Genomic DNA, 27169 nt, shown 5'->3' on the forward strand with positions numbered 1-27169 from the left:
TTCTTCCCTTCTTACCCACTGCCGCCCGATTCATGGGCGATCCCCCGTAGTGGGTTGATCCATGTCTGTAGGCACCAAACCAAACCAAATGCATGCTGTGGGCGACTGTGGCTTAAGAGGAAGCTTTAGCTCGAGCCAAACTCCGATGTGGCCTATTCAAATACATGTGAAACGCAGAAACGCTTTTGTGAGATAACCTCTAGACCGATTTTAATGAAATTTGTTGCATTTGAGAGAAAAAGTTCAATTCTAGTGACTGTTGGAAGCGTAACTTCCATTAGGTCTTGAATTTTCTCAAGAGAATTTTCTAAGGTTGGAAAGTTCGGGAAAAATGGAAACACGAAGTTTACAACTTAATAGCTCTGCATCAACAAGAGACGCTGCGGTTCTGTAAACGGCATCCATTATGTCACTCAAAGCCGACAAATTGAATGTGTCAATTTACATCTTACGTGAATTAATTACGTTGTGTACAAGGGTTCTGCAAAAGCTGTATTTCCATATTACAACTTTTTTTAGATTCATGTGTAACATATCAATTTTGTCCGCTTTAGATGTACTATTAGATGCAATTCATCGAACTGTGATATCGTTTTTCATTGCTGAGTTACAGAGTTGTAAAGTCGATATTTTGTTTTTAATTTGCGATTTTCGCCAATTTTTAGTAAAAAAAATGACGATCTGAATCAAAAATTCGAAACCAACAGTCACTGGATTTTAAGTTTTTCTTTTAAATGGAGCAATCATTGACAAGTTTGGTGCAGTGGTTGCAGAGAAAAGCGAATTCTCCTTTTACATGTACTTAGATAGGAGCACCCGAGATAAAGCTTCCTCTTAAGCCAGGCCGACCTCTCTGCCTTCATTCAAATAAATTATCTCTCTCTTTTCCTCTTAAGCGGGAAGATGTAGAGGGGGGTGGATTTAACAGGGGATGCCTGGAGTGCGGATTCTAATAAACGTTGTGAAGCAAGCAGAGACTATAGATATGATCCGGCGGGAGGCAAGTGATGGTAGTTCGAGTGTACGTTTTAGTGCGGTTATGCTGGTTTCCCCAGAGCATTCGGAGGTTATCAACCCAGCAGCGTGATCTTGTATTGCTTCTATGTCACAGGTAAGATATGATTGGGAACGGTGCCAGAAAGGTGACGCATATTCCAGCCGCGTACGTACGAATGTTAGATATGCTACCTTTTTTTTTATTTCAGCGGTTTTCAGGTTACATTTTAAATATCCAAGGCTACGTGAAGCATTAGAACAGATGTTGTCAATATGCGTTGACCATGATAGTGTCGATATCATGTGAACGAGGAAGTATTTGTAAGACGGGGCATGATTGAGAGGAGCAGAATTCATTGTGTAGGTTAGGCTGGTTAACCTGTGGTTGCGGGTTAATGACAGAGCTTTGTATTTAATAAGGTTAAGCGACATGAACCAATTCTCGCTCCATACTGCGATGGAATCGATATCGTGTTGGAGTGCCGTAATCTCATTCAAGCTTTCGATAGGGCAGTATATGACACAGTCGTCCGCGAGCAGACGTAATTTATTTTACAGCAAAGCTGTCTATGAATAAGAAGGAAAGAATAAATTTATTGAAAGGGGTTGGGATGAAAGAAAGGTTATGAGCTCGATGGGTGTGGCCCCAAGTCCAGGGCTCCACTGGCTGCTGCCGCCTGCCTGACGTGATTCAAAAGCGCAAGCTGCACCTCCGGGTCAGAGCTGGCGAGTTGTGCCTCCCATTGCACCAAAGTGTATCTCCGGGATCGGCCACGTATGAAAAATTGTTTGTCTACCCACGGACGCGATGCGCCAGATCCTGTTCATGAATATGATCTGGCGGATCGCGTCCGTGGCTAGACCAACAATTTTTCATACGTGGCCGATCCCGGAGATAGTGCAGTACCGGGCCGACCCGCGGCATAGGTGAAGCAGGCGTTGAGCCCTCCCAATACGTGGGCCAATCCCGAGGATAGTGCAATACCGCGCCGACCCGCTGCGGAGGTGCAGTTCGCCATTAAGGGTCCCGCATAAACAGCTCCACTGGTCATCCTTCTTCACAGTGTGGAAGGGCATTGTTTTTTTTTTTTAATATTCGCAGCTAAGTCACTGCTGTCGATGAGGAAAAGTAGAGGCGATAAATCAACGCCTTGTGGCGCACCCGATGTTACGCCGCTAAAAGATGAATTATAGTTATTTTCAAAGGTAAACTGTGCACGCCCTTCTTATAAGTGTTCAAGCCAGAAAAGCACGCTAAGTATGTGATTATGGGAAACGTGGTCGAACGCTTTTGAGTGATCCAAGAAAATGGCATCAATGTGCAAATGAAGGTCCATGAACTGCAGAATGTCATAAATGAACTCGGTGAGTTGGGTCTCTCATGAAAGCAGTTTTCTGAAGCCGTGCTGGTGACGGTAAAAGATGTTGATAGATTCCAGGTGAAACATTAGGTTGAATGAAATTATATGTTCTAGTAGTTTGGAAGGAATGCTAGTGAGAGAAATTGGACGATAGTTTAGCGCGGGAACGGTTGCCAGTCTCAAAGATTAGTACGACATAGGCCTTTTTCCAGTCGTCGGGCAAGTTCGCTGTCTTTAAGGATTGCGTAAATATTATGCATAGTTCCTGGCTATATAGAAATGTTACTGATGTTAGCAAGTATTTTGGCGTGAATGCCATCATAGCCAGCTGAGGTGGTTAGTTTTAGTGAATTGACGAGGCTACATATGCCATCAGGGTTTATCTTGATGTCTGGCATTGCGTTTACGGAAAGTGGTGGTATTGGTTCAATATAAATGGCATTAGTGTCGGAGAAAAGCGAGGTGAAGTAGTCGTTAAGAGCTGACGCGCATTTCTCTGTGTTAATGAGATTGCTGTTCGAATCTGTTAGCTCAGTCTATGTGTTTTGCTGAGAGTAAGCGCCATAATTTATGATCGTAGAATTGTCAGAAGGTCACGATTCAAGAAGTTATCTTTGGCTTTTTTCAGCTCCTGAATATATTGTTTAGCGCGCAGTTGGTATTTTCTCCCATGTTTCTGAGTTATCTGTGAGTTTGGCTTTTCTGTAAAGCCTTTTCTTTTTAGTAAGGAGAGATTTGAGCCGTTTATTAAACACTGATTGAGTCGGACTTCACAAGAACTGCTGGTACGTATTTAGCTTCCAAGTTGAGCAACACATTCTTATAAAGCTCCCAGTTGCTATCAACAGATCTTGTTAAGTAAGACTGCTGAAAATCATTTTCAAAAATTTGCAGTTCGTTCTGCCATTTTGTAATCTTTTATTATCTTTGTTGTAGGTGACTATTTCTTAAGCGGTGTTGACATGCAGATATGGAGGAGGTTATTGCATCTGCATTTCCATAGTTGTTCTCTGTACATTTCGAAGAAGTTCTCTGACGCATACGTTAGAGAATGTTGTCTCTAACGCATACGTTAGAGACAACCACGTGGATCAAATGATTATCCCACATCGACGCAGTTCCTGATTGTTATAAACTGCTTCTCATTTTATAAACTCGCAAAAGCTGTCAGCTTGGGCAATGCACAGCTTGATGTAGCAATGAGCTCTCTTCTTGAACTCTGTGATGGCTTCACCCGAGAGACCAGAGTGAATTGTTTTGACAATGCTGCTGTCGAAGCAGGAACGTCTTAGCATTGGCGTGCTAACAATTAAAAAAAAGCCGATTCTTAAGCGCGATGGGCGCAAAGCGCCGTAGCGCATCGGAAGCGGTGCATGAGGCCACAGTAAAGCCCCTTAAACTTCGTAAAGTAGTGCCACGCTTTGAAGAATGCCGCCTCCCCCTCGAGCGCTCTGGCCGAAGGCAACGCCGTGTCGCTATTGGCCTAATTGCATCACGTGGCCCCTTGCGCCGGCTTCGTTTGTTTACATTCACGCTTCAGTGCCATTTTTGCTCTGGAAGCGGCGCTTGTTGGCGCCATTCCTTCCGTTCCTATTCCGTGTTGTTTTGATTTTGCGAACGCCTTGCAGGATGCTTTGTGGCAAGTGCGACGTCGCTTAACCTCATTGTCTGTGACCGTGACCTGCTGCGCGTTCGGATGCCAATATAGTTTTAGCAAAGGCAAGAATCTATTCGCGATACCGTCCGGTAAGCGCGACGGGTTAAGAAGAAGCACATGGCTTCACCGAATCGGGAGGGAGAACTTCCGACCAACTTTCTCCGCGCGACTATGCGAGGTAAGTTTTGAGTCTCTCAGAGTATAGCATGTGCCAGGCTTGCGTATTGTGCTGCGGGCAATAACGTAGTAGATATTGCACAGTTCACTGTGCATGTTGTCATTTGTACGCGCGCTCTAACACGATTTTTACGCAACATCTTTGTTTATATACGCACTGCGTGGTCGTGTTAGTCGTATTTGGTGCGCTTAATCGTTTTGTACGCCAACCGGCTTGAGTTCGCGGGCACGCGAGGTTGCGTGCGATAACATGATTACAAAATTTTTAAGTTTCAGCGCAGTCCTTTTGACAAAATTTCAGTCTCGATCATGAAACCGCCTCAGGAGAGCAGCTCTCCGCCTTTTGTGGTTACTTACTAGCCTTCTTTAGATAGAATAGTTTTGTTTGCCTCATATGTTCATGTTCCTCGTTGGCGGTCGCCCGGTGGATTTGCGATACAGAGGCACCGATGAAAAGCGTGCGTGCTCTCCCGAAACCGTGTTACGCGGTGCGTTCGTCGCCGAGCGACAGCATCATAGGTAATTGAGACGTATGTGCTAATTCGAGTGAGCTTTAATGTTTGCGAAGCTTAAGATGCGGCGGTGGAGCACTTGCAAAGAAAACGTGCGGTCGCCCGCCCGTTCGCTGGCTGGTTTAGTCGTCGTTCGTGCTTTGTCGTTTGCTCGTTCGTTCGCACGCTCGTTTGTTCGTTTAGTCGTTTGCTCGTTCGTTTAGTTCGCGCGCTCCTATAGTCGTTCGCTTGCTCGTTCATTCCACTATTAGTTTCCACAGTCACTCTGCCTAATTGAGACGTGCTTGTTGTAGGATTCTTAGACTGGTGCGTTTATTTACGTAATGAGACAATAAATGGTGCACACGTCTTTTGTGACTGCAAAGGCAAATCTGTTATGCATCTGTGCTGAAAATAAACTGTTAACGTGCAACTCGAATGCCGTTTCGTATCATATTGACCTATAGATAAAACATCATTTCACTTGCCGCAATTTCGGCGGCGTCATGGTGGGTGGATTCTTTGCGCGATCATGACTTCACTAATAAAGTCATGTCTCGCAAATGTTACTTCGGAGGGAGTGCAACCGTCCTCAACGCATGCACCTCAGTGCAGCTCGGTTCGCGACAAGTACGTCACTTAGTAAACGGACGAACCAACGCACGATGAATGAATGATGTTTTTATTTCTTTTCACATTGAAAAAGAGGAGACAGGACTAAAAGCTGGGGTACAGCTTGACGAGGGTCCCGCCCCCTTATACGTTTGACAGCAGAGCACTGCAGAAACATCACAAAAGATGCAACACTTGCAACAAAGTAATATTGGAAACAAATGCACTTTTAACAAAAGAAAAAAAAAACCTAGTATGAAGTTACACAAAATACATACATACTCATATACACATACAATTTCGCATTTATGCATATATACACACGTTCAGATACATACTATATGCACAAGCAATGCACACAGATCTATATACACATATGAACAGGTGTGCTAACATGCACTCATGACTGTAATATGTGAATAAAAATATGACATTCTAGTCTATTTGGCATAACTGACAAAATAGTCTTATGTCTTTATTGGAGTTGCATAAAGGATCAAAGTCTTCTTGTGCGAGTTGATTAAGTATAATGGGTACAGTAGGTGTTAGTGATTGTTTATCGTAATTGGTCCGAGGTGTGCGTACGTGCCACTCCTCTTTATGCCTAGTATCACGGGTGCTACGGTTAGCTTTTAAATCAGCCATGGTAAACACAATAGAGTTATTAGACTTCAAGTATGACCTGTAGATTAATATTAAACGATAATTGTATAAAGAGAATACAGGCAAACTTTCAAACTTTGAGAACAGATTTGCCGTAGAAGATTATTCGTGTTATTCGTGATAAGTCATTAACCTGAAAACAATTACTGAAACCCACAGTGGTCTTGTTTGAGATTTAGTCAAGCATTGTTATCGCGCTCCCGCTTCGCGCACGAATGCTAAAAACTTATTTTATTTTCTTGTGTACGCAGAGTCCCGATTCGATGATCGGCCGCGGTATTTCTGTCGACGTTGAGACACGAGAACCATAATAACACCAGCGCCCACCTCTGAGCCTTTGCGCGCGCTTAGATTGGCAAGCACGCACGTTGGCGGCACTGTAGCTTGTAATACACTTTCGAACCTTCAGAGCAGTGGTCTCCGTCAGCCTTTGTACGTCATAGCTGATACGCGCCGCGAATTCACATGGTAAGGGCGGCGCAGATTCTTTAGGCTGAGGGCTTGCTGGAAGTCAAGATGTCATTCGATCGTAAACCTGTTATTTACAACCATTCGCAACAAGATCTTGCGACACGCCCTTGACAAATGTTGCGTACCTAATTGTAGGGCGCGCGATACATTTGCAGTCGTCAACGCTCAGCGTTAACACTCCTTCACATACTTTTTTAAGAAATAGTTATCAAAAAATGAAACGAAAGCTGCCGTTACTCAATTTGTATAACCATCCGACTAGAAATTCTACGCTGTACACGATGTTACGCGGAGCTGGAAAGGCAACGTGAACGCCCAAAGAGCACTGCCTTGCTATGCGTGCATTCACTCTCCGAAAGGTCGTCTGCTGCGCTCGAGCATCGTAGGCGGCGCCACGGTCGAGAAGGGAGCTTGAAAGAGAGGAGAAACGGGGAGAAGTGAAGGCGGAGGAGGAGAGTGTCACTACTTTACGAAGTTTAAGGGGTTTTAGGCGACAGTCCATGGTGGCGCCATCTCGTGACTTTCGACATCAACTGCGGCAGCCGTGATCCTCCCTAAACACACTACCCCATATTCTAGTACACTACCCTACGGCAGGGCAGCCGAACAAGTGCGCATCGATTAAAAACTACCTGGAACCAAGCATTCCAGCGAATCTAGGCCAATACGCCGAGTCTCAGAGGTCACGTGTTAGGCCGACACTGCGAAAAAAACAGCGAGGGGGTATGACTTCACGGAGAGTCCGCTTGCCAAGGCTGGCTGCGTGACGTAATGGTTGCTCCTAGTTTTGCTTGCTCCATTTCCACAGCGAACAGCGCATGCTTACTAACTTCTGTACAATAAGTTCCAATCATTCAGCAAGACTACTTCACCTTTAGGCATCCTATGCTTTGCTTGCTCGATTAAGGCAATGCAGTTTCTTACTTGGCCAATCTCATCCTGGTTGCATCTCTTTACACCGAAGTACAGTCGTGTGGTGTCACGGCTCCTTCGACGAGCTCAACCCTGCATGGGGCGATGTGCTCTTCGGTTGTTTCATTACTGTTATTGTCGTGGGGCACCGTATAACTGAAAGAAGTTGCTTATCATGTACAACCTCCTCAGTTCACCGGACGCCTCGTCTTAAACACCATCACACGCATGCATCGAATAATGCAAATAAGCCTTCTTTACCAACTTATTCCACGCAGACATTATATTTGGTTAGGTGACGTTTCTTAGACCCGCCACGGTGGCTTAGCAGCTATGGCGTTGCGCTGCTAACTACGGGGTCCCGGGAATAAATACCGGCTGCGGCGGCCGCATTTCGAAGGGGGCGAAATGCAAGAACGCCCGTCTCCCGTGCATTGGTGGTGCGTTAAAGATCTCCAGGGGGTCAAAATTTATCTGGAGCCCCCCACTACGGCGTGCCTCATAATAAAATCGTGGTTTTGGCATGTGAAACCCCAGAATTCATTCATTCATGCGCGTTGGTTAGAAATGATAAAATATCCGGCCTTCAATTCGGTATTCGAAACTTGTTTTCTCGAATATTCGTATTCGCCTTGATTCAGAAACTTAACTATGCAAACACCTCTAAAAGCTTGTTCATTACAATGATCGCTAACGGCAGACTTGAACTCCATGGGAACCGGCGATTGGTACTGTGTGGAGTAACGCTAAGCCGCTTGGCGCTCGGGGTGAGTTTTCCTTGTCCAGATTTCGTACCAGGCTGCGCTCCCCGTGGGGATGTACTATTCTTTACACAGTGGGTCACCTGTTCAGCATGCACGCGTGTGCGTTGGCGCGCTTAAGTAAGTGAAGGTGGGGTGATCACTTTTGTATGCTTTTTTTTTCTTTTTTTCCGTCGCGAAACCTCTGCTGTCTGATCTTTGCACTGCTTGCAGTAACTGCGGCAAACCCGTTCGTGCGCACACTCCCACACTGTCGTTGCCGCCCCGAGTGACAGCTTAAGATGAATGGTCGAGGGTCAAGCGCAAAAAAAAAAAAAAGAGAGAGAACTTGAAGAAGTGAATGCCTCTGTTTTGCATGCGAAAGCCCTTGAGCGAATTGGTCTCAATACCCGCCCATTATTCCTCGTCTGCATGCGGCCTGTCGTCTGCTCGGTGCTTCTGCGTGCCATCATCTCGTTTGGTTTCGGCTCTTGCTGCCTAGGCTTCGGTCGCATCCGTATGCGACTTAGCTCGTCGTCGACGTCATTCGTCATTGTCACCGGCCGGCGTCCAAAGGAATGCGCGTTGTCTGCGCGTGTGGGCACGTCCGAGGCGCGCACTCATTACCCCGGGCGCTTGCGTGGCTACCATTTACCTTGACATTCTTTTTCTGTGGGCGCGCGCTTATCGTCATTCTGCGTATTTCAGCCGATTATATTATGGTTTACCTTTCGGTACCTTTAGTATAAGATTGCATTTGTGTTTACTTATGTTCTTTTAACGCGTAATACAGATTATTGGTTGTGGGATTAAAAGATCTGGGCACGCGTATTCACATAACGTTCTCATGCTAAAAGCGTTCGTGGCTGTGAATAGTGATGTAGGACATATTATTAGCGAAGGCGATTAGCCAGTGAAAACCAGCACTTACAAACGAAAAGTTTTGTGAATTCGGCACCGGAAGCGAAGTCGCTCTGAAGCCAGCTTGGTTAACCCCACCACTTGTTATATGGGCGGAAAAAGTGGCAACACATCGAAAATGAATCTAGGCTAAGGAAATTCACGCACGATAATAATGTACCTACAAAGGTAGCTATAATAATTAAAGATAAGCGCAACAGTTCATTACAGAACACGAAAGAACGATGTATTCTTGTTTATTAAGCAGGCCAGTCTACGCATGTTGTTGTGGTCGGACCGCTGGTGCGATCTGTTGGGAACTCGGCGCTGACGCCCGTTGTTGCACCTGGGTCGCAAGCCCCAAGGGTAGCGTTGGCCTGGCGGCCTGGGGTACAACTGGAAGCATCCGAAGGTCCCGGCAAAGCATGAGTCGACTGGTAACAACAAAACAACTTGTTTATTTTAACATCGCAAAGAGTTGGCGGTCAGGTTGACCGAAGTAGAGAGACGGGAGTGCACTTTACTCAACAGAAGAAATCGGAGCCCTCTTTTTGGCGTCCGGGGGCAGCTGTTTTTATACTCTCGCAGTTGAGGGCAAGAAGGAACCCCTCAATAGACGAGCACGTGAACGTACAATGGGATAAGGTGACGCATACTGTCGTGTCGCCGCCGGTCGGGCACAATGGGGAGGAGCAGGTGACTCACACTGTCGTATCGCCGCCGGTCGGGCACAATGGGGAGGAGAAGGTGACTCCTACTGTCGTATCGCCGCCGGTCGGGCACAAGGAGGAGAAGGTGACCCCTACTGTCGTATCGCCGCCGGTCGGGCACAAGGAGGAGAAGGTGACCCCTACTGTCGTATCGCCGCCGGTCGGGCACAATGGCACATACACTCACACACGCACATGAAGACACGTGGCATCGGAACATGCCTGGACGCGCTTGGCGGGGAGCGTAGCGGCGACGCCGAACGGGCCAAAATGTCTGCCGCTTTGTTGCAGTCGCGCCGGCTAAACCGCGCGTCGTAGGCGAAACGTAACAATGTGTATAGCCACACCTGCCGGCTTCGAGAATCATATGGAGTGCAACAGTCATGGGAAGTTTTAGGAATGAGTCTACCTGGCAAAGAATTTCCGGAAAACTGTAAATCAAGAAAAAAAATTGGCCTATCGCGTACACGGGAGCAAGCTTACGTAAGCATGAGAGTCTTTTGTGCCAGGTCATGTTTCATTGCGATAGCAACTATATGGACACTCCAGGCGAATTTACTCCCCTGTAGTCGGCGTCGGCGTGAGGTTCCGTATAAAGTATCAGCGCTATTTAGATACCGGCCGCGTGCCCTATGCTGCAGGTGCGAAGGAAAGCGTGCGAGGTTGAGCGGAGATGGTTGGCGGCTCGCGGGCAGGAGGCGCGCCGTTTCCTCTCGCGTTCGAAAGCGTGCATGAGCGTGGACGTGTGCGCGTGCATTTAGGGGGAGGGGGGCAGGTTAGCGGGCGTATCCTCTGGTCCGGCCGCTGCGAATGACGCGGCTGAGCGCGACCACTCGCGGCCTATGTGGGCGGTAATTTACGGTGGGTCTTGGTGATATATTTACCCTTACACTTGAAGAATTTAGGCGATATCTTGTAATGTACAGTACGTAGGCCTTTCTGTGTTGTGTAAATTGTTCACGAGGGACTTCTGGAATGTTTCATTTATTGCAACTATTATTCGCAATTTTTTTTTTCTGATACCGGTTTCAGATGTTGAAACATTATAATGCTGTACATACGAATGTTTCTTCTTTCAATTGCTATTCATTTGAGTGCAATCCTTTATGTATGCATAATGTTATCAGCTTGATCGCTGACTGCGCTTTTGTTGCTCTGCCATGTATTTAGTACTTACTTTGGGACTCAGGCGCGCTCAAGTTTCACTTTTGTAGCGTTTAGCCTGTGGTCCCTTCCCCACTTGTTGAATGAAACAAATAAATGCAATTTTCAATTTCCCGTTTTACTCGGCTAAAAATAACGAATGTCATATAGTATGACAGCAAATTATTCACGGGTTCTAACAAGAAGTGGGCTTTGGCGACAAAATTTATTGTCTCCCCACTCGCGTATACCGTGCGCATGACAGACTGCGCCTAACTCTCATCCGGAAATCTCGTGCGACAACGGCAGGCGTACCGCGCGTTGCTTTCGCCGTGTTCAGGACTGCGACGAGACGAATGCTGCGGCCAAGACCTTCAAGAATTATGGGGTTTTAAGTGCCAAAACCACTTTCTGATTATGAGGCACGCCGTAGTGGAGGACTCCGGTAATTTTCACCACCTGGGGTTCTTTAACGGGCACCTAAATCTAAGTACACGGGCGTTTTCGCATTTCGCCTCCATGGCCGCCGTTGCTGGGATTCGATCCCGCGACGTCGTGCTCAGCAGCCCAGCACCATAGCCACTGAGCAAACGCGGCGGGTGGCCAAGACCTTCGAACGCACTCTTGTGCAAGGCGACGGAAAGGTTTCGAACTTCCTTGCTCGCCTGATCGGGCCTGCGGTGGGCCGAACTCGGGTTGCCGAGCATGTCGAGCGCGCCTCTCGCACTCCGGCGCCGATACGCCTGCATTGAAAGGGGACACCGGCCGCCGCGCAGTCCACGTGTGTGCCACAGTGGCGGCGGCGGCCGACAGCTCGGCGCCCGCCTTTGATTTACGGGAGCCGACGTCCGGGGCCTCCGTGGTCCATCTCGGCGACGAACGCGCATGGTGCGCCGGTCGGGGCTCGCGTCACACCGCCGGTGGAGATCGTGTTCTCCGCGCGTTTGAGCGACGACGCGAGATTCGATACTGCAACCGAGCCCCGCGGCGAACGAAGCGCGCGGATCATCGCCGGTCTCCGCTGGCGTTCGTTCGTGCGTACATACTTTCGTTCCGCATCGCGTCAGGTTTCGCCGGCGCAGCGCAAAAGTACAACGCGCCGCGGAAGCTGCGCCACGTTCACAAGTGCCTTTGAACAACCGCGCTCCGTCGAACACCGCGGTGTTGGACAGAGCGCGGTTTTTCAAAGGCACTTGTGAACGTGGCGCCTCTTCTGCGACGCGTTGTACTTTTGCGCTGCTGAGCTCGAGGCCGCGGCAAGGAGGGCGGGGTGGGCTTGTTGGTACGTTTTGATAACCTTAACCACGGGTTCCTGATAACATGACCGCGGGTTAGACTCCGAGGCCGCGGTGGCCGCATTTCCATGGGAGGTTAAAAAGAAGTCTGTACTGTGCAATTTAGGAGCACGTAAGAGAACCCCAGGTGGTCGAAATGAATTCAGACTACGACGTGTCTCATAACCAGATCGTTGTTCTCGCGCGTTAAACTGAATTTCCTTTTTTCTTCTTCTTTTTTTTTTTACAGCGAAGCTGTATATGGGGGGGGGGGGGGGTGGGCTAGCTGATTCGACCGTCCGTCCGCCTGTCGCCTGTACCATAGAGAAAGAAAAAAAAGTTAAGAGTGGACACTCCCATACACCTCAGCGGCCCAATCGACCCTAGCTCGCCTGGCGGTTGGTCAGAGCAACCGGCCTGCACTTCCTGTTTCGGTTTCGCTGGCGCGAAATTTGGATTACCCCGCATAACCGACGTTAGCCTGTAGCGGAAGGTTGTCATGTCAGACCACTTTTCGTCACCGAAATTTCAACGCTTGTATTTGTCGTTTTGGTTTAGCGATTCCCTGTTTTGTCTAGTTCAATATTTGGTGTGAATTGAGGTTGTGACGCAATTTTTATTTCGATTAAGTTATAACAGATGGATATAGAGGTAATTATAATTCACTACGGCTTTATCAATCGCGCGTGTGTTCTCTGTTATGGTACACGCGGTCATATGTATCAAAGAGACAGAGTTTCCGCAATGTTTTTATTCCAAAGCAAGATAGGCTCCTTCTGGGTTCTGCCGTTGTTAAAGCACCACTACACACAGCAGTAGCTGCCGCAGCTTGGACCGCCGGACAGCAAGGCATCAGCACGGTCTGAAAATGTCAATAAGTGCACGCTTCGTTAATTACCAAAAACATATGTACACGTCATAACTGTACCAGGAAGCCGCTTTGAATGAATAGCGAACCGATGCACAAGATAAAACCACCGGCACATTCTGACCTCTGACCCATAAAACTCGGACTTAAAGGATGAATGCTAAGGCCCCGTACAAGGGTGTTCAAAAGTTCCCAGGTCGCCATCCTATGTAATCCCATGGCATCGCGGCCTGTGAACTTTTGGACACTCCTGTACATACTCAGTATAAGGAGTACATTGGTAGGCAAAATAGCAGTTCACATTAGCGTACGTGGTAAAGATAAATTCGAAACGTCCAAATACGAGGCCTTCGTTCAAATGCGCGCCACGCCACGCCTACGCGACAAACATTGTGCAATGTATTCCGCCACGAAAAAATGATAAGGAACCGAAAGTTACTAGAATGCGCAGTACTTCCCAACACGGCCGCCGCAATAAGTACATGCAGTAGTCATTGGGGACTTTACCCCACCGTTATTTTTCTGTAGAAATAATCCGCACGGACGTATACACCAGCGTCCGTCCGTGCACCGTAGATACACACCTCGCTGCAGTACAAAACGCAATAAGCTATGCTCCAACTTCCAACTAGGCCGACTCGCAGTTATGCTTCAGCTCAAGCTATGCTCGCTGTTTACGGCACATGCCATTGCTTGCAAGCAATATTATTAAAATATTCAGGAGCCCTTACTCTATAGGGGAAACGAGCAAGCAAAGCTTGGCTACAGCGTGCCTAACGTCCTGAGTTTCTTTGTTTAGGTAGCGCCCGCCCCCGGAAGCGCTTCCGCCGTTTTCGGTCTGAATCGGCGTGGCGTCTTTTTTGTTCTTTCCAGCGTTCGTCAGCCTCTAGAACGGGCCAACGAAAGGACTGTCAACCGTCACGCGATCGTGTAAACGCGGGTTATGAATTCAATTTTCTCGAAACCGGAATTTTCCTGAAGTGTGCAATTCCTGATATTGACCTTAAGCGTTGTCCAGCAGATCGTTTTTAGTCCGCCAACACGAACTATTTCAATGGAACGCCGATATCGTGGTTATCGCAAACTGCGCTGGGCAAGAACGGTTTACCCTCGCAAACCGAGACGCAGCGTCTCGATGGCGTCTGACAAGCTGCGAGTCGCAGTGCAGTGCACAGCCGTGAACCGGTCCAAGTTAAGGGCAGCTTCGCGTTGTTTGATCATTTTCACGGAACGCAACCAACAAAGAGTATTCCGTTCTCGGCGGGGGTAGCAAGAAAGCATATGGTACAGCCCTCTCGCTACGCGTTTCTTGAGGGGGCATGCTTTTCGCATTGTTCGCGTCTAGCCGCCTCATATAGAGCCACCAACTGCTTTTTTTAGCGAACCTCGTCGCCCTCACAAGTCAGTTACTCCAAACTTCGCTTGGAAACGTGACTCACCTGTCCCACACACGAAAACACCGCCGCAGCCGACGTTCACGAAACCTTCCACGCTTGGCACGCCGCTGGTACACGAATCGTTGACTCCTTCTCGATGGACGAATGGTGATTGGTGTTGATGGCAGTACGGATGAAGAACAAAAAGCACGGAAAGTGTCTTGGATAAATTCTGTTTTTATGTATAAGAAACACGCCAAATTGGGGCGTATAGTTATTATTTTGTAAAACGATTGAGCAGAATGCATTACAACATTTTCTTTTTTTGCGCCTGCGTCCTCTGGCGTTTGGTGAGAGCACTAGTTCGTTACGTAGCCGTGACGTAGTTCCTGAGGCCGGATTTCTCGGAGTGTCCGCTCGTAGTCTTTTTCTTTATCTATGCCTGTACGCCGAAAACTTCTCCGGCGCAACCCATGCGCATGCGCGGAAAGAAAAGAAAATGAGAAAGAGGCGCGCGATTGGCTGCGCCAGTAGTGACGTCGTTACTCTGCGTCGTAGCCTAGCGCGCGCGCAGCAGTTTCTCTCTGGCTCCGAAATGGGTATGCCACGCCTCATGGATACTCCTGAGGAGCAGGCAGCTTTAGATCAGTAATGCCGCGAGCAGAACCGGGAACGAGCTCGTCTGCGCCGTGCCGATGCTGCAGCTCGTGCAACAAGAACAGGCTCGTCCTGCCGAACGCAATCAGCAACTGCGTGCCGAGGATCCGACAGCCTACCAAACCTTCGTTTAATGAACCGTCGGGATTAACCCAGTAATAAGCGCCCGAGCCGCACGCTTCAGCTTCGCTGGTTAACCATCTGTACGGAGTGCTTGGGCGGTGTCATTTTTTTTTTTATCTCGCAATGTGTGCATCGGTGTGATAGCCTCGACGGCTTCCACCACACTCTCGATGTATCGAGACGCACTGCTGGTCTCGCGGTGCAGCTTTATGAAGGACTTATACGTCCGGTAGTAGGAATGAAGGAAAAGGGTTTATTTTGCATTACTTACGCTAGCTCCAGACACGAAAGCCCACTCCCTGCAGGAGCATATCAAACGCCTGAGTTCACATCAGGATACGTCAGCTCCTCCTGCACGATAGGACTCCGCTTTTAGTACCGTCTTCTTCCCTAGGCGCCTAGACTAGGGAATCTGATGACCGTAACCCAGCCAATAGCAATCGCAACGTTCCGCCGCACTCCACCTCCGATGGTGCTGAATATGCCCCGCAAATTTAGTATACTTAGCAAATTTAGCCAGCGCGCCGCAACCTGGGAATCCGAGGGCGGCGCCGTTATTCGGTAGCCGTCGACTAGGGCCCCCTTCATCCATTAGTTCATCTTGTCAGGTGGAGGTAGATGGGCCTTTTGTGAACCCGTCACCAGTCGGTGTCAGCGCTGTGTTGACTTCTGGATAGGCGCTCATTGGATGGGTTGGGTTGCCTCCTGGCAATCGTCTAGTTAATGCCCTTGGCCGTGTTGAGACGTAACAGTACTCAGAAGTACGAAACGTGATGCTTGACGTTTAACGCGTATGTATCCCTCGCACCAGACACAGGGCTGAATTCACAAATCGTCTCGTTCGTAAGTGTTGCTTCCCATTGGGCGACCGCCTTTCATGCCCGACATCGCGATTGGCTGACGCCTTTTCTTACAAACAGTTTTAGTGTAAGTTGTTAGTGCATTTGTGGTCGCACTGAATTATACGAACATCATTTGTGGCGATAAGTAGGGCTTAGCGTTTCCGTTTACCCCCCCCCCCCCCTCCTTATTTTCCTTTAGGTGAATCAATTTTCCTCATGAACTTTCACCAGCTTTTTTCGGTGAATATTTTTCGTATCTAACTTACCGGTTTTCTTTTTATGTCTTCGGTGAACATCTGGTTCACTAATATTGTTTACGCTGAGGCGTGCTGAACGACTGCAGATTCTGGTCTTCAAAACTGTAGTTGCATCCAGTACACTGAATAACTAAGTTTCTAAGAAGCACTCTATAGCAAGGACACAGCGCCGTACAGCGATGTCGACTATGAAGAAATTAAGAGGAGTTAGTGCAGTTGATATTCGAGCACAGATGTAATGATACTTTATCTCTAACATTATGTCGGGGCAGAGCTCCAAGAAGCAATACAGAGACCAATGACTTGGTAGACACCGCCCCGCATCTGTGAACCTGCCAATGTTCGTCCACGTATACCGCACTGGCCGCAGCGCGAATACTGCAAGGACCTGGGCCAGGATTTCCTCGACTACTCTGAGTACCCCCCCCCCCCCTTGTTCCTCCTCCTTGCATCTCGTTTGTGTCGCAGCGGCAGGCTTAAATTGAGGCAAATCGGGGGAAAAGACAACAACACAGATTGCTTGGGTGGCAGGCGCTGATGCATGACGTTGACCGCCAGGCTCCTTGTATTGGAGCGCACGTGGGCTCGCAAGCTGCGCACCCGTCGCCGACTACAGCTCTATATGGAAAATTTGATTGTGATTTCGCTGACTTTTTCCTGTTAAACTGAATTCCGTCAAAAAAGTATTCGGCCTTTTCGGCTTGTATCGGAAACAGCGAACTCTACACGGTATATATAAACCAGCGGCACAAACGCATCTGCTTCCTCTCCAAACTGCTCCACGCTGTACCGTCACAGCTATATCCTTCGTGCCCTCCCGCGCTTCAGCTGTGCGAGAGGTACCCCGCTACGTCCGCTCGGCGAGGCAGCGACGCCGAACCCGGAGAAAGAGACAAAGCAGCTCGGTGCACATGCCGCACCTGAGCGACTGCAACGCATTGTCACTGCGGGGGTTGTGCGAACAGTAATTTTCTACGCCGAATCGAATACGAATCCAATTGTGCCAGAAACGAATCGAACTGAATGTCGAATACTTTCCGAATAGTTTTTCGAATAATGTTCAGCCGTTCTTACCGCCGATATTCGCGTCATTCTAGTTTGCCGACAACGCTACTGAGTTTCGGTCATTACATTGCACGTTATGAAGATGGTTTGTTAAAAGCTCAAGTGGACCAATATAGGAGAAAACAAGCATTGGTGAGTGTTAATGATAGCGCACCGACGTAATCCATCGAGAAGACACACTTACAAAGAAGAGACACAGAATGCGTCACAGGCGCTGTGACGTGTTCTGTGTATCTTCTTTGTAACAGTGTCTTCACGCTACACCATGTCAGTAAGCAAACACCAACTAGCCCAACAACAAGTCCTTCTACTGAATGGTAGCGGTTGGCCGGAAACAAGTTTGGCTCCTGGAGTGACACATACAGGGTGTTTCACGCGACTTGAGCCAAACTTTAAACATATGCAAACGCCACGTAACAGGACCGAACCAAGGTAATGTTGCTTGCCGTCGCTTGGAGATACTCAGACTATTTTTTGTATTCCGCCGAATCAGATAACTTGTTTTAATTAATTAATCAACTTCTTAATTATTATGATTAAATGAAAAGTGTCCATGAGAAAATTGTCGAGCAACACGAAAAACTCCCGATACAGCTTTCTGTTGCTCGACACGTGCTACATAAAAGTGTTTTTCGAGCGTGAAAGAAGCTCGCGAAAACACGCAAAATTGCCGCGCGACTGGCCGCTCGAGACATTTTTCGTGTATTCGCGGGCTTGAAGCGTGTTCCACTACGTAACTTCTCGTGCTTTATGCGTACTGTGACCGCCGAGGTGCAATTTATCGCAGAGTTGGTGATTTTACTTATTCGAGATCTATTAGAACTTACAAATAGCCACTATTCGAAATACCGAATCAATGGTGCAGTAGGAGAATAGGACAAGTCAATAACTATATCAATTGCTTCGTACTTTTGCCTCTACCTTCCCGATATGAGGTAAACGTAGTCAATACAGTTACGAATATTATGTATAAATGAACGAATATCAACTGCATAGTTGATATTCGAAGCATAGTAAGCATAGTAAGTATCGGAGATCGAATCGAATATGAAATTGAATATCGAATATCGGATAGTCAAACGCAGACGCATATATTTACAGCAGAAATATTCACTTAGGTTATTAGAACCGCACGGGTAGCCCCTCAACATCTTTAGAGACTGGTTGCAAACAAGCTGTCCAAAAATTAATGGCTGCTGTATATGACTAGCTTTCCGAAAATGCGAAATAAATGGTTGCTGAAATAAGATCAGAAGTTGCAGAAAAAAAGAAGCAAAAGCTACAGAAGGACTTTCGTGCCGTAAACACATGTAAAAGGGGCATGTTGCAAGTAAAACATCACTGGTCGTAGCGTAAAAGGTAAAACTGCTACATGAATAGACTTCCAAAAAACACTAAATGGCAGATTATATGTACAAGCAGTCACAGGTTGTCATGTAGGCTCCCTCTGCTAAACCGAAAAAAAAAAAAATGCTTTCATTGCCAATTTTGTTTCTTCGTTGTTTCGAAATAGTTTGTCATTGTTTCACTTCTGATCATTTGCAATACTTTGCTTGCAGGCAGAGAACAGTGACCCGTCTTTAACATTCCGTTGTTGCGAAATATGTGGTTCCTTTTGATATTCGAAAATACCGAATAGTTTGTATTCGAATACGAAAACGAATTACTAGTGCGTAATATTCGATTCGTATTTGAAACTTCAAATATTCGGCCACCCATATTATCCTGTTTAATGGCCCATTGCCTCTTTGATTATGCGTGACCAGAGCTGGGGTGCATAGCCAAGTTAGCTTAGCCCCATGTCACAATGTTGTGGATGGAGGCTTATAGACTTTGTTGGGCCCACTGTTTGGAATAAAGTCAAGGGTCAAAACTTCTGGGGAAAAAATTCTTTATTGTTCAAAAAATATTTACGCTTGAGCCGCTGGAAACGTCTTGGCCTTGAACATATATTTGAGTTCTTTGTATCAGTGTGTACAGTGTTGTACATTTGCCTTTCGCGTATTTTTTTTTAGTTTGATCTGTGAACTTGCATAATGTGTAATTCATATTTTCGCATACTAGTGTGCCTAAAATCCTCATAGAACTGATTTACGGATACAAGGTCTCTCGCGTTTATGCTTAATCTATAGTGGACCTCGAACAATAGCCGATTAGGCTATGGTTCCAAGCATGATTGTGTACTGTCTTACTGCGTTGTACACAAATGCACGAATGAATGTAAAAAAGTATATATATATGTGTGTGTGTGTGTGTGTGTGTGTGTGTGTGTGTGTGTGTGTGTGTGTGTGTGTGTGTGTGTGTGTGTGTGTGTGTGTGTGTGTGTGTGTGTGTGTGTGTGTGTGATTTGTTATTCGAGAGTTTCGAATATTCGCATGCCATTAAATTTATCACGATCGGCCTACTCATGCCTTTGAGTGGACTGTCTCGAGCATCGGCCCGCATTACAAACCACAATAAATCCCTTACGAGGATGCATTATCGTGCGCTACCTTGTCAGGATCGCGGGCCCCACACTTAAGTTCACCACCTTCGGTGTCAGTCCAGTTTTCTATTTGAGACAAACGGCACGACAAACGCCTGGGAAGCAAGCAAAGTAAGTTTCGCTGGTAGAGTTAAGTAATTGAAAAGACGGGATTTGATTTGCGTGCGCAGCAAGGAGTGGTGTACCGTTGTTTCTCCCGCGGCTGGAACGACCTTTTAAAATGCGAAATGAGTTCGGTCATCGTATATTGCTGTTATTTGTCTCGCGATTTGGACCTTATTCACTGAGCGTGAAGTAATATTGACGTCGAGTTCTGAATCCCGATGCTGCTGCGCTGCAAGGATACGCCATGCACATGTTGCAACCGCGACTGTGTTTAGTGTGGCAGTTTTCCGCAAAGTGCTCTTGCGCGGCGATTTGAGGTCGCATATACATGCGCAGCTGCGGCAAACGTGCGCTCGACCTTATTCGATCGCGAATAACTGCCCCGCTCTAAAGCTCTTCGCGCATTCGTTTATCGGAACCTCCGGTTTGCCCTTTTTAAGCTGCTGCCTTTGCGGGCTGACTTGCGTCCCGGTGCACCTGCGTACATATGCTATATATACGGGCAATGAAGCGCACGCAACGACACAAGGTGTTCGTATCTCCTCTCTCTTTTTCTCTCTCTCTAGTCGTTTTCGTACCACACCGACGGGTTTGGCTTGACACGAGCTTGAGCTCACGAAACGAGATGGGAGTGCCGAAGCGCTGCGGAAATTAACGTGTTGACTAACGTGTTTTGAGACAAGAGGAAGCGAACGCTGCAAATTAGACACGTTTTCCTTAGTCGTTGAGCTAGCCTTCCTGCAAGGTTGATTGCCAAGCTAATCCATGGCGGTGAAGCGAACCGACTATATGCATGCGTTGATAGTGCATTTCATGAGGTGGGAGGTGTATACGACGGGGCGGCGAACTTAGAGCATTGCACGCGTGCCTGATTTTTCGGCGCGGGCCCGGCTCGGGCCCGCTTTATGAAGCCCGAGCCCAGCCCAGACCCGGGTCTTCATTACTGATCTTAGCCAAGGCCCGCGTGTGCATGACCAGACCCAGCCTGTAAGTACATATATATATATATATATATATATATATCTTTACTTACAGATTGTACCCTATGTGTCAGCCTCACCTTCTCGCGGTCTATCAACTGCAGTGTATAAGCAACAAAAGACCGAAATATTTGTTTCTCCCATGGAAATATATATATATATATATATATATATATATATAGGCGGATTTACGAGCACAGCATAAAATAAACGCAACAAGTAGAAAGAGACACTCCTTTCGTAAGCGCTAACATAAATATCGGCTTACACTCCTGTAACACGGGAAAGCGAAAGCCTGCTGCACGTGTGGTAATGCATTAAGTTATCCGATCGGAGGGGTCAGACTTCTTGCAGGACATAACGGGCTGCAGTGTGAAGTAAACATATGGCACTGTAGGTCGGCCTCCTCAACGAAACATGCGAGCACCTAATGCACTACCTAAAGGTTTTTTTCGTTCTCTCTTCCTTTCCGTTTTTCCTAGTTCTTTATTTCGTTATTTCTTTTGTTTCTTCTTTCATATTCAGCCATTGCATCTTTGTTTGCTTACGGTGGTATGAGCCATTCCAGATAATTTTTTTTTTTTTTTTACCGGGTATGGGCCACTGCTGCTGATGATATTTTTTGTACCACTCGTCTACTTTTTTTGTATCACTGGACCAGACGCCGCTTTTACGGGTATGAGCCATTGCAACGACCCACTTAAGGTTTTTGCCTTAACAAAATAGTATCGAAAGTACTGATAGTGCAGTCGCAAAAGCGGTAACGGGGAAATGGTTTGAAGAGCCCTTTTTGTTTAATTTAGTTTTCCTAACGCGGAAGCAATGTTTTTCCTTCTGAAGAAGAAAAAGAATTTTGAATTTGATCTGTTTTTCTATTTTCTTTGCTACGGTATACTAAGAGCAAGCTCGTTGCACGTGTCACTTCAGCTTGGCACAGAATTCCTTGGACCATGCAATGCGTCATGTTCGCGTGTGCTCGAAGGCACGACTTGGGCCCTTGAATGAGCGGGCCCGATTCCGGCCCGGGCCTGCCGAAAAATGCTTCGGGCGGCCCGGGCCCGTGCAGTGCTCCACACGAAATTACGCGCAGAAGCCTAGTGGCTTATAGCGTGCACGATCCGTCCTCGTTTTAACGGTGACCTGAACCGCGATGTGTGTGGCAAGAGTGCAGTGGGGAGAAGAGCACTCGCGAATTGGCGCAAGAGCTGCAGCCACGCGAATTAAGATAAGCGTTCCTTGTGGTCGCTTGTTCAACTCATTTTTAACACGCTGCCTCTCGCTAAAGGATAATAATTTGCGGGCCATGTAATCAAGTTTCTCCTGAAGCTGCCATTCCATACGCTTTCTTCTTTTTTGCCTGAGAACCATCGGGACACGATAAATAATTGTAACTTTATTTGATCTCTATTTAAATGTCACTGTATTACAACAAGATGGTTATATACTACCTTCGTAACTTCGATATGTGACCGTTCGGTGCTAGATCAATTCGTTTTACTTGCAGTATAGGGGCTAGTTTGGCTAGTTCGTGGGCCGTTAAACGACAAGACACCGAGCGCTGACTTTTTTTTTGTCTCCTATTTTCCTTCCCCCCCCTCTCTCTCTCTCTCTCTATATATATATATATATATATATATATATATATATATATATATATATATATATATATGTATATATAATGTCAGGAAACGGGGATTGTTTAACACCAAAAGCGATGCGGTGTAAGGACCTCCGTGGCATTACTTTACTGCCATGTGCTGCAGACAGCGCTATGTAACGAACGCTCAGACCGGCTGACACCAGGCGGATGGCAAAAGGCGAGGGCACGAGGCGGCGACGTGTGCGGTCTACACCTGTTAGCTCGACCCAGTCCGCGCTGCGCGCTCAAACGCAGGCACTGGAATTAAAAGACAGCCTAAGTGAAGCGTTATACCGCTCTATATACAGCTCCCGTGAATATTCTCGCTGCCGCGTCGGCCACTCGCCAGATTTGTGCGTGCATGCGAGCTGATTCACGCTTCGCATGCACACGGCGCGGCTCAAGCAGACAGCACGTGCAAGGTTGCCAAGTGACCGAAATGGTGTAGGTATACGGTAAAATGATGGCACTATACGCTAAATCTCCCTGATTCATCCTTATTCTGTCGGACCTCTACGCTCAGCAGCAGTGCCTAGCTGCTCATCAGCTAGGCACTGCTGTCCACCTTGTGGCAGACGTCAGCCCGTGAACGCCAACTGACTCACGCCACGCTGGTCGAGCGGTAGTAATATCCACTGGCCCAATGGGAACAGTTTTCATACGCGAAGACAAAGTCGGAGCGAGCGCCCTTCTTATTGCGCAGCGAAGCGACCGCTGTCATCCTGTCGTTCCACCGCTGATGGTCGCCACGTGTAGTCCACGTACTGCCTTTGCGCTTCCAGGTCACGGCCGCAGCAGCGTACGCGTTCTTCGAGGACGCCGTACAGAGGCGCGCAACAGTTGCAGCGGCGAGTTGTCGAGCGTTTCCTGAAGCGGGACGCTTGCGGGCCATTGTGCACGCTGACGGTTCGAGCAGCCACGAAACACGGCACCGAATTGAGTTGAGACATTGAAGGAAATTGAACTTTATTTGTAGGCCACCCTCCTGAGAATCACAAATAAGTCAGTTTAAAACGAGCGGAGTCTGGTAAGCCAGACTCCGCTGGACTTGAATTACCCGAAGGCACGAAAGTATGAAACATGTGACGTTACCCTCACCGACGTCAGCGGCACCGCGGTTTGCACGCATAATTTAAAAGGGCAAATTTGGACTTATTATTAATCAACGATGTTCCGCAATAGATTCGAAAAAAGTTATCTGATATACTACTAGGCTCAATTGCTCTAACACTTGTTTACAGGGCCGTTCCAAAGAGTGAATTTACGAAACTTTTCCTTCGTAAGTGCTATTTGCTGTTGGCCGGCCGCCTTTGCTATGTATATGTTCAGCATCAAGATAGGCTGGATTTGCTCTTACAATCAGTTCTAGCATAAATGCTATTTTGTGAATATGGGCCGTGGAGCGTTTTCTCGTTCCTCGAGGCGGCCCTACGGCGCCTATGGTCTCCATGGGCGTCTGGTTGGTATATAGGTGCCTTGATGCGCGATCTTGCTTGTTAGGTATCCAGAGCAGGGCAGCCTGGCCAAACCTACGTGGCTGCCTAGCCATCGAAAGGCTCAATGGCGAATGAGGAGAGCCGCTAACGCGGAAACTTGTTACGTGAAAAAAAACTTTTGGTTCGGCCCATGTGTGGCTGTTGCGAAATAAATGGCGGAAATGTATGGTGGGTTCTCGCGCTGGGTTCTTAGCTTATGAGAAAGGCTTCTTAGTCGGTGGCGTCCCCACCGGGTGTGTGACACGGTGTTGCTCGCAGGTCCGGCATCTGGCAAGCGGAGCAGGCTGGCGGCGGGCGGCGAGACTAGTGGTGGCGGTGGCCGCGCGCTCTGGCGGCCCCTGTGGCAGCCCGGCTGGCACCCGCGGGGGGCTCCCCCGCCGCTGCTGCTGCCCGCCATGAAGGCCTCCGAGGGGGCCGGAGGGGCAGAGCAGCTCGAGGAGGCCCGCGTCGAGGCATGGCTCGACGAGCACCCAGCCTTCGTCGGCGACTACTTCATGCGCAAGGCCTCGAGAAAGGTGGGGACACCCTCTCGTATCCCTCCTTGATCCACCGGGGGTGACACGCCGCCATCATGCTCACGCCCTGACCCTTTCACCAAGGCGCTGAGCCGTGCTTCCTAAAGGATTGCAGAAAATAGCGTCTCTCTCTCTCTCTCTCTCTCTGAAACCTCTTGCGACAAACAAGTTGAGAGAAGCACCAGTGGAAGAAACTGTATGCACGTGGTCTATTCGCGCTTAAATTGAGGATCTCTCCTATAAGGTGTGGTCCCATGTTGGACATCTTCAGTCATGGGCCTTCCGGCTGATTGATAAGGTTGAACGATTGATAAACTATAGCACGCCTGTCCCATGTTGTGCATCTTAGCTCGTTGACCTTGGCTTATGAGGTTCTAAACTGGCACGTCTGTACGTCGTATTACGTGTTTGGCCATATCAGAAAACAGTACGTTAAGGAAAATTTTCGATGCATACGCTACAGCTCTGTCGAAAGTTCCCAACACCCCATAATCGTACTGCCACACATGCTACTGCAGGCAGTGGCGGCGGGGCTGCTTTGGCGCCCTTGACACTCTTCAGGTGTGAAGAGTAAGTCCTCTCCATTAACTTTGGGTACGCACTGCCCGTGATTCGTTTGAACCGCCGTTTAATGAGCAGTTGTTAGGTAGCTTTTGACAAGCGGGCGCAACGTGGTATCGAGTCTATAGTGAACGCGTGCACTTGTGTTCTGTTCTCTATTTTATTATTTTTTTTATTGAGCCTTGAACGTTGATTACGGCGCATGTGGCCGATGAATAGCCCCTGATTTGAGCCGAGTGCGACGTTTGTAACAACTGTGCGCTACGTGCCCGCAAGAATCAGATTGGTCCCATATGTAACATCTGTTATATTACTTTTATTTTTAGTTCTTCAGAATGCTACAAAATTGCCTGAAGGGACAGCAATCAGGATGATTGCTGTTGAATTCAGTATGGAACAGCAAGCCGTTGTTCCGCGAACAACTGAGTGGTGCACTGCAGCCACGTGCAGCGAAAAACAGTTTGAAAAGAAATAAAAGAAACTTGCGACACATGGGTTCAAGAAATTTATTCTCGAGCTGCGAGCTTTTGATACCGTCGTTCACTGTTGCGTCCAGCCAGATATAATTTTTAACTTTACATAACTTTTAAGAAAAACAGGCTTAAAGTGGTTTCTCAACCTAGGTCGTTTTCGTTAAATTACGTAGTTTGTTTTTCACGGTCCGGTTTATTACGAGGGCCAAATTAATTGCTTGCAACTGTAACACCCAAGGTTTCATGTGTCAAAGTGCCGGTCATGCTGTGGTACTAGCGCAGTCGCTTTGCTGTTCAGCTCGAGGGCACGGATCAATCTCTGCTGCCGTTACCACATGTTTGAGTGGGACCAAGAGGAAAAAACCGTTTGAAAATAATTTGCGCATCAATAAGATGCATGGTGGACAACCTACATCTCCCGTAACTCTCTGCGTATCATATATATCGTTGCGCGGGATTGACTAATAAGAAATGTCGTCGTTTTTGAAAAGTTGCCAATGAGAAAATTGCCTCGAAGATATTAGTTGCCCGACAGAGGAGAAACCGGGGACATTGAATGCGAATGGTTGCAGCAACGATGGTACTGTTTACGAATTGACAGGTTTAGGTCGGGTCACTGTCCTTTCTCGAGTTATTGACGTAGCAACTGGCTGCACGTTTATTCGCGTAAAACGTCGATTGATTGTCTTCCTCGTAGAGGCGAGCACGCTGAATTTTTTTTTCTCCCATGAAGAGACATTGTGGCTAGTAAAGCATCGAAATTATACATAATCGGAATATTCACTTCCGGGTCTTTTGAAACTACCACGAGGGAGTGATTGCACTGAGGCTATCGAACAATATTTTGTGCCGCGAAACCTAACGATCCCTCACCATTACCCCACTAACCCTGACCACCAGGACGCCTTGTGAATACACTGGCTGAGATAGAGACTCAGCCGTGAACTGTTGACGACTGGTAAAACGATTGCGCGTGACATGGCGCGTGAGGGTGACGGATGCACCACGCTATAAAGGCGCGAAGTGTTTCTCTCGACTTGTGTCCAAGATTATAGTTGCCTTCGTATCTTTGCCGGATTCATTCGCAAACTTTGCGACTATGTTTTCTCGCAATTTAACCTGCTTTACTAGCACGACGCTAACGAATCCTGCTGTTTTTTGACAGCGCTATGCGCGCTGCAGATATTACGTCAATGTTTTTCCGTACTCAGAGCCTGCTTTGAACTCTATTAACACCATTTACGTGCACTTCCTATATAGATTGCTGCCTCACGTGACACTCTTCCGGCGAGTCCACGCCGTAGGCGCGCGCAAGACGCCGCTCCGCACGAGCTGCATTGGAAAGGGATCCACTGCTCTACCGCTCCTCGCTGACCCCTCAACATTTACTACGCTTCTTGTGGCGTGTTTTGGAGGCTCTGAAATGGCATGCACATTTACGTTTCGCATCGTCTGACCCCGACAACTTCCAGCGTCTCGTGCACACGGGTGATGGTGAATGCCAACGTAATCACACTGCAGCAAGACGTTGTCACATTGCTGCATGGTTCTACAAATGTCGCATGCTACTAAAATTGTATTAAACGTAACTATTTCACGTAATTTTCACTCATACAGACC

The 27169-nt window shown here is 47.7% G+C and overlaps 1 protein-coding gene across 4 annotated transcripts in view; it reads left to right on the plus strand.

Moving 5' to 3' along the window:
* The window catches only part of Pde11 (Phosphodiesterase 11), a 675281-nt gene that overhangs the window by 567937 nt on the left and 80175 nt on the right, over window positions 1–27169 (plus strand). For all 4 annotated transcript variants that reach the window (XM_075687737.1, XM_075687742.1, XM_075687750.1 and 1 more), the window contains one exon: window positions 24259–24515. In XM_075687737.1, the coding sequence (XP_075543852.1) occupies window positions 24259–24515 (257 nt within the window). The remainder of the gene's footprint in view (window positions 1–24258; window positions 24516–27169) is intronic.

This window comes from Dermacentor variabilis, chromosome 1, assembly GCF_050947875.1.
Source record: "Dermacentor variabilis isolate Ectoservices chromosome 1, ASM5094787v1, whole genome shotgun sequence".
Taxonomy (NCBI): domain Eukaryota; kingdom Metazoa; phylum Arthropoda; class Arachnida; order Ixodida; family Ixodidae; genus Dermacentor; species Dermacentor variabilis.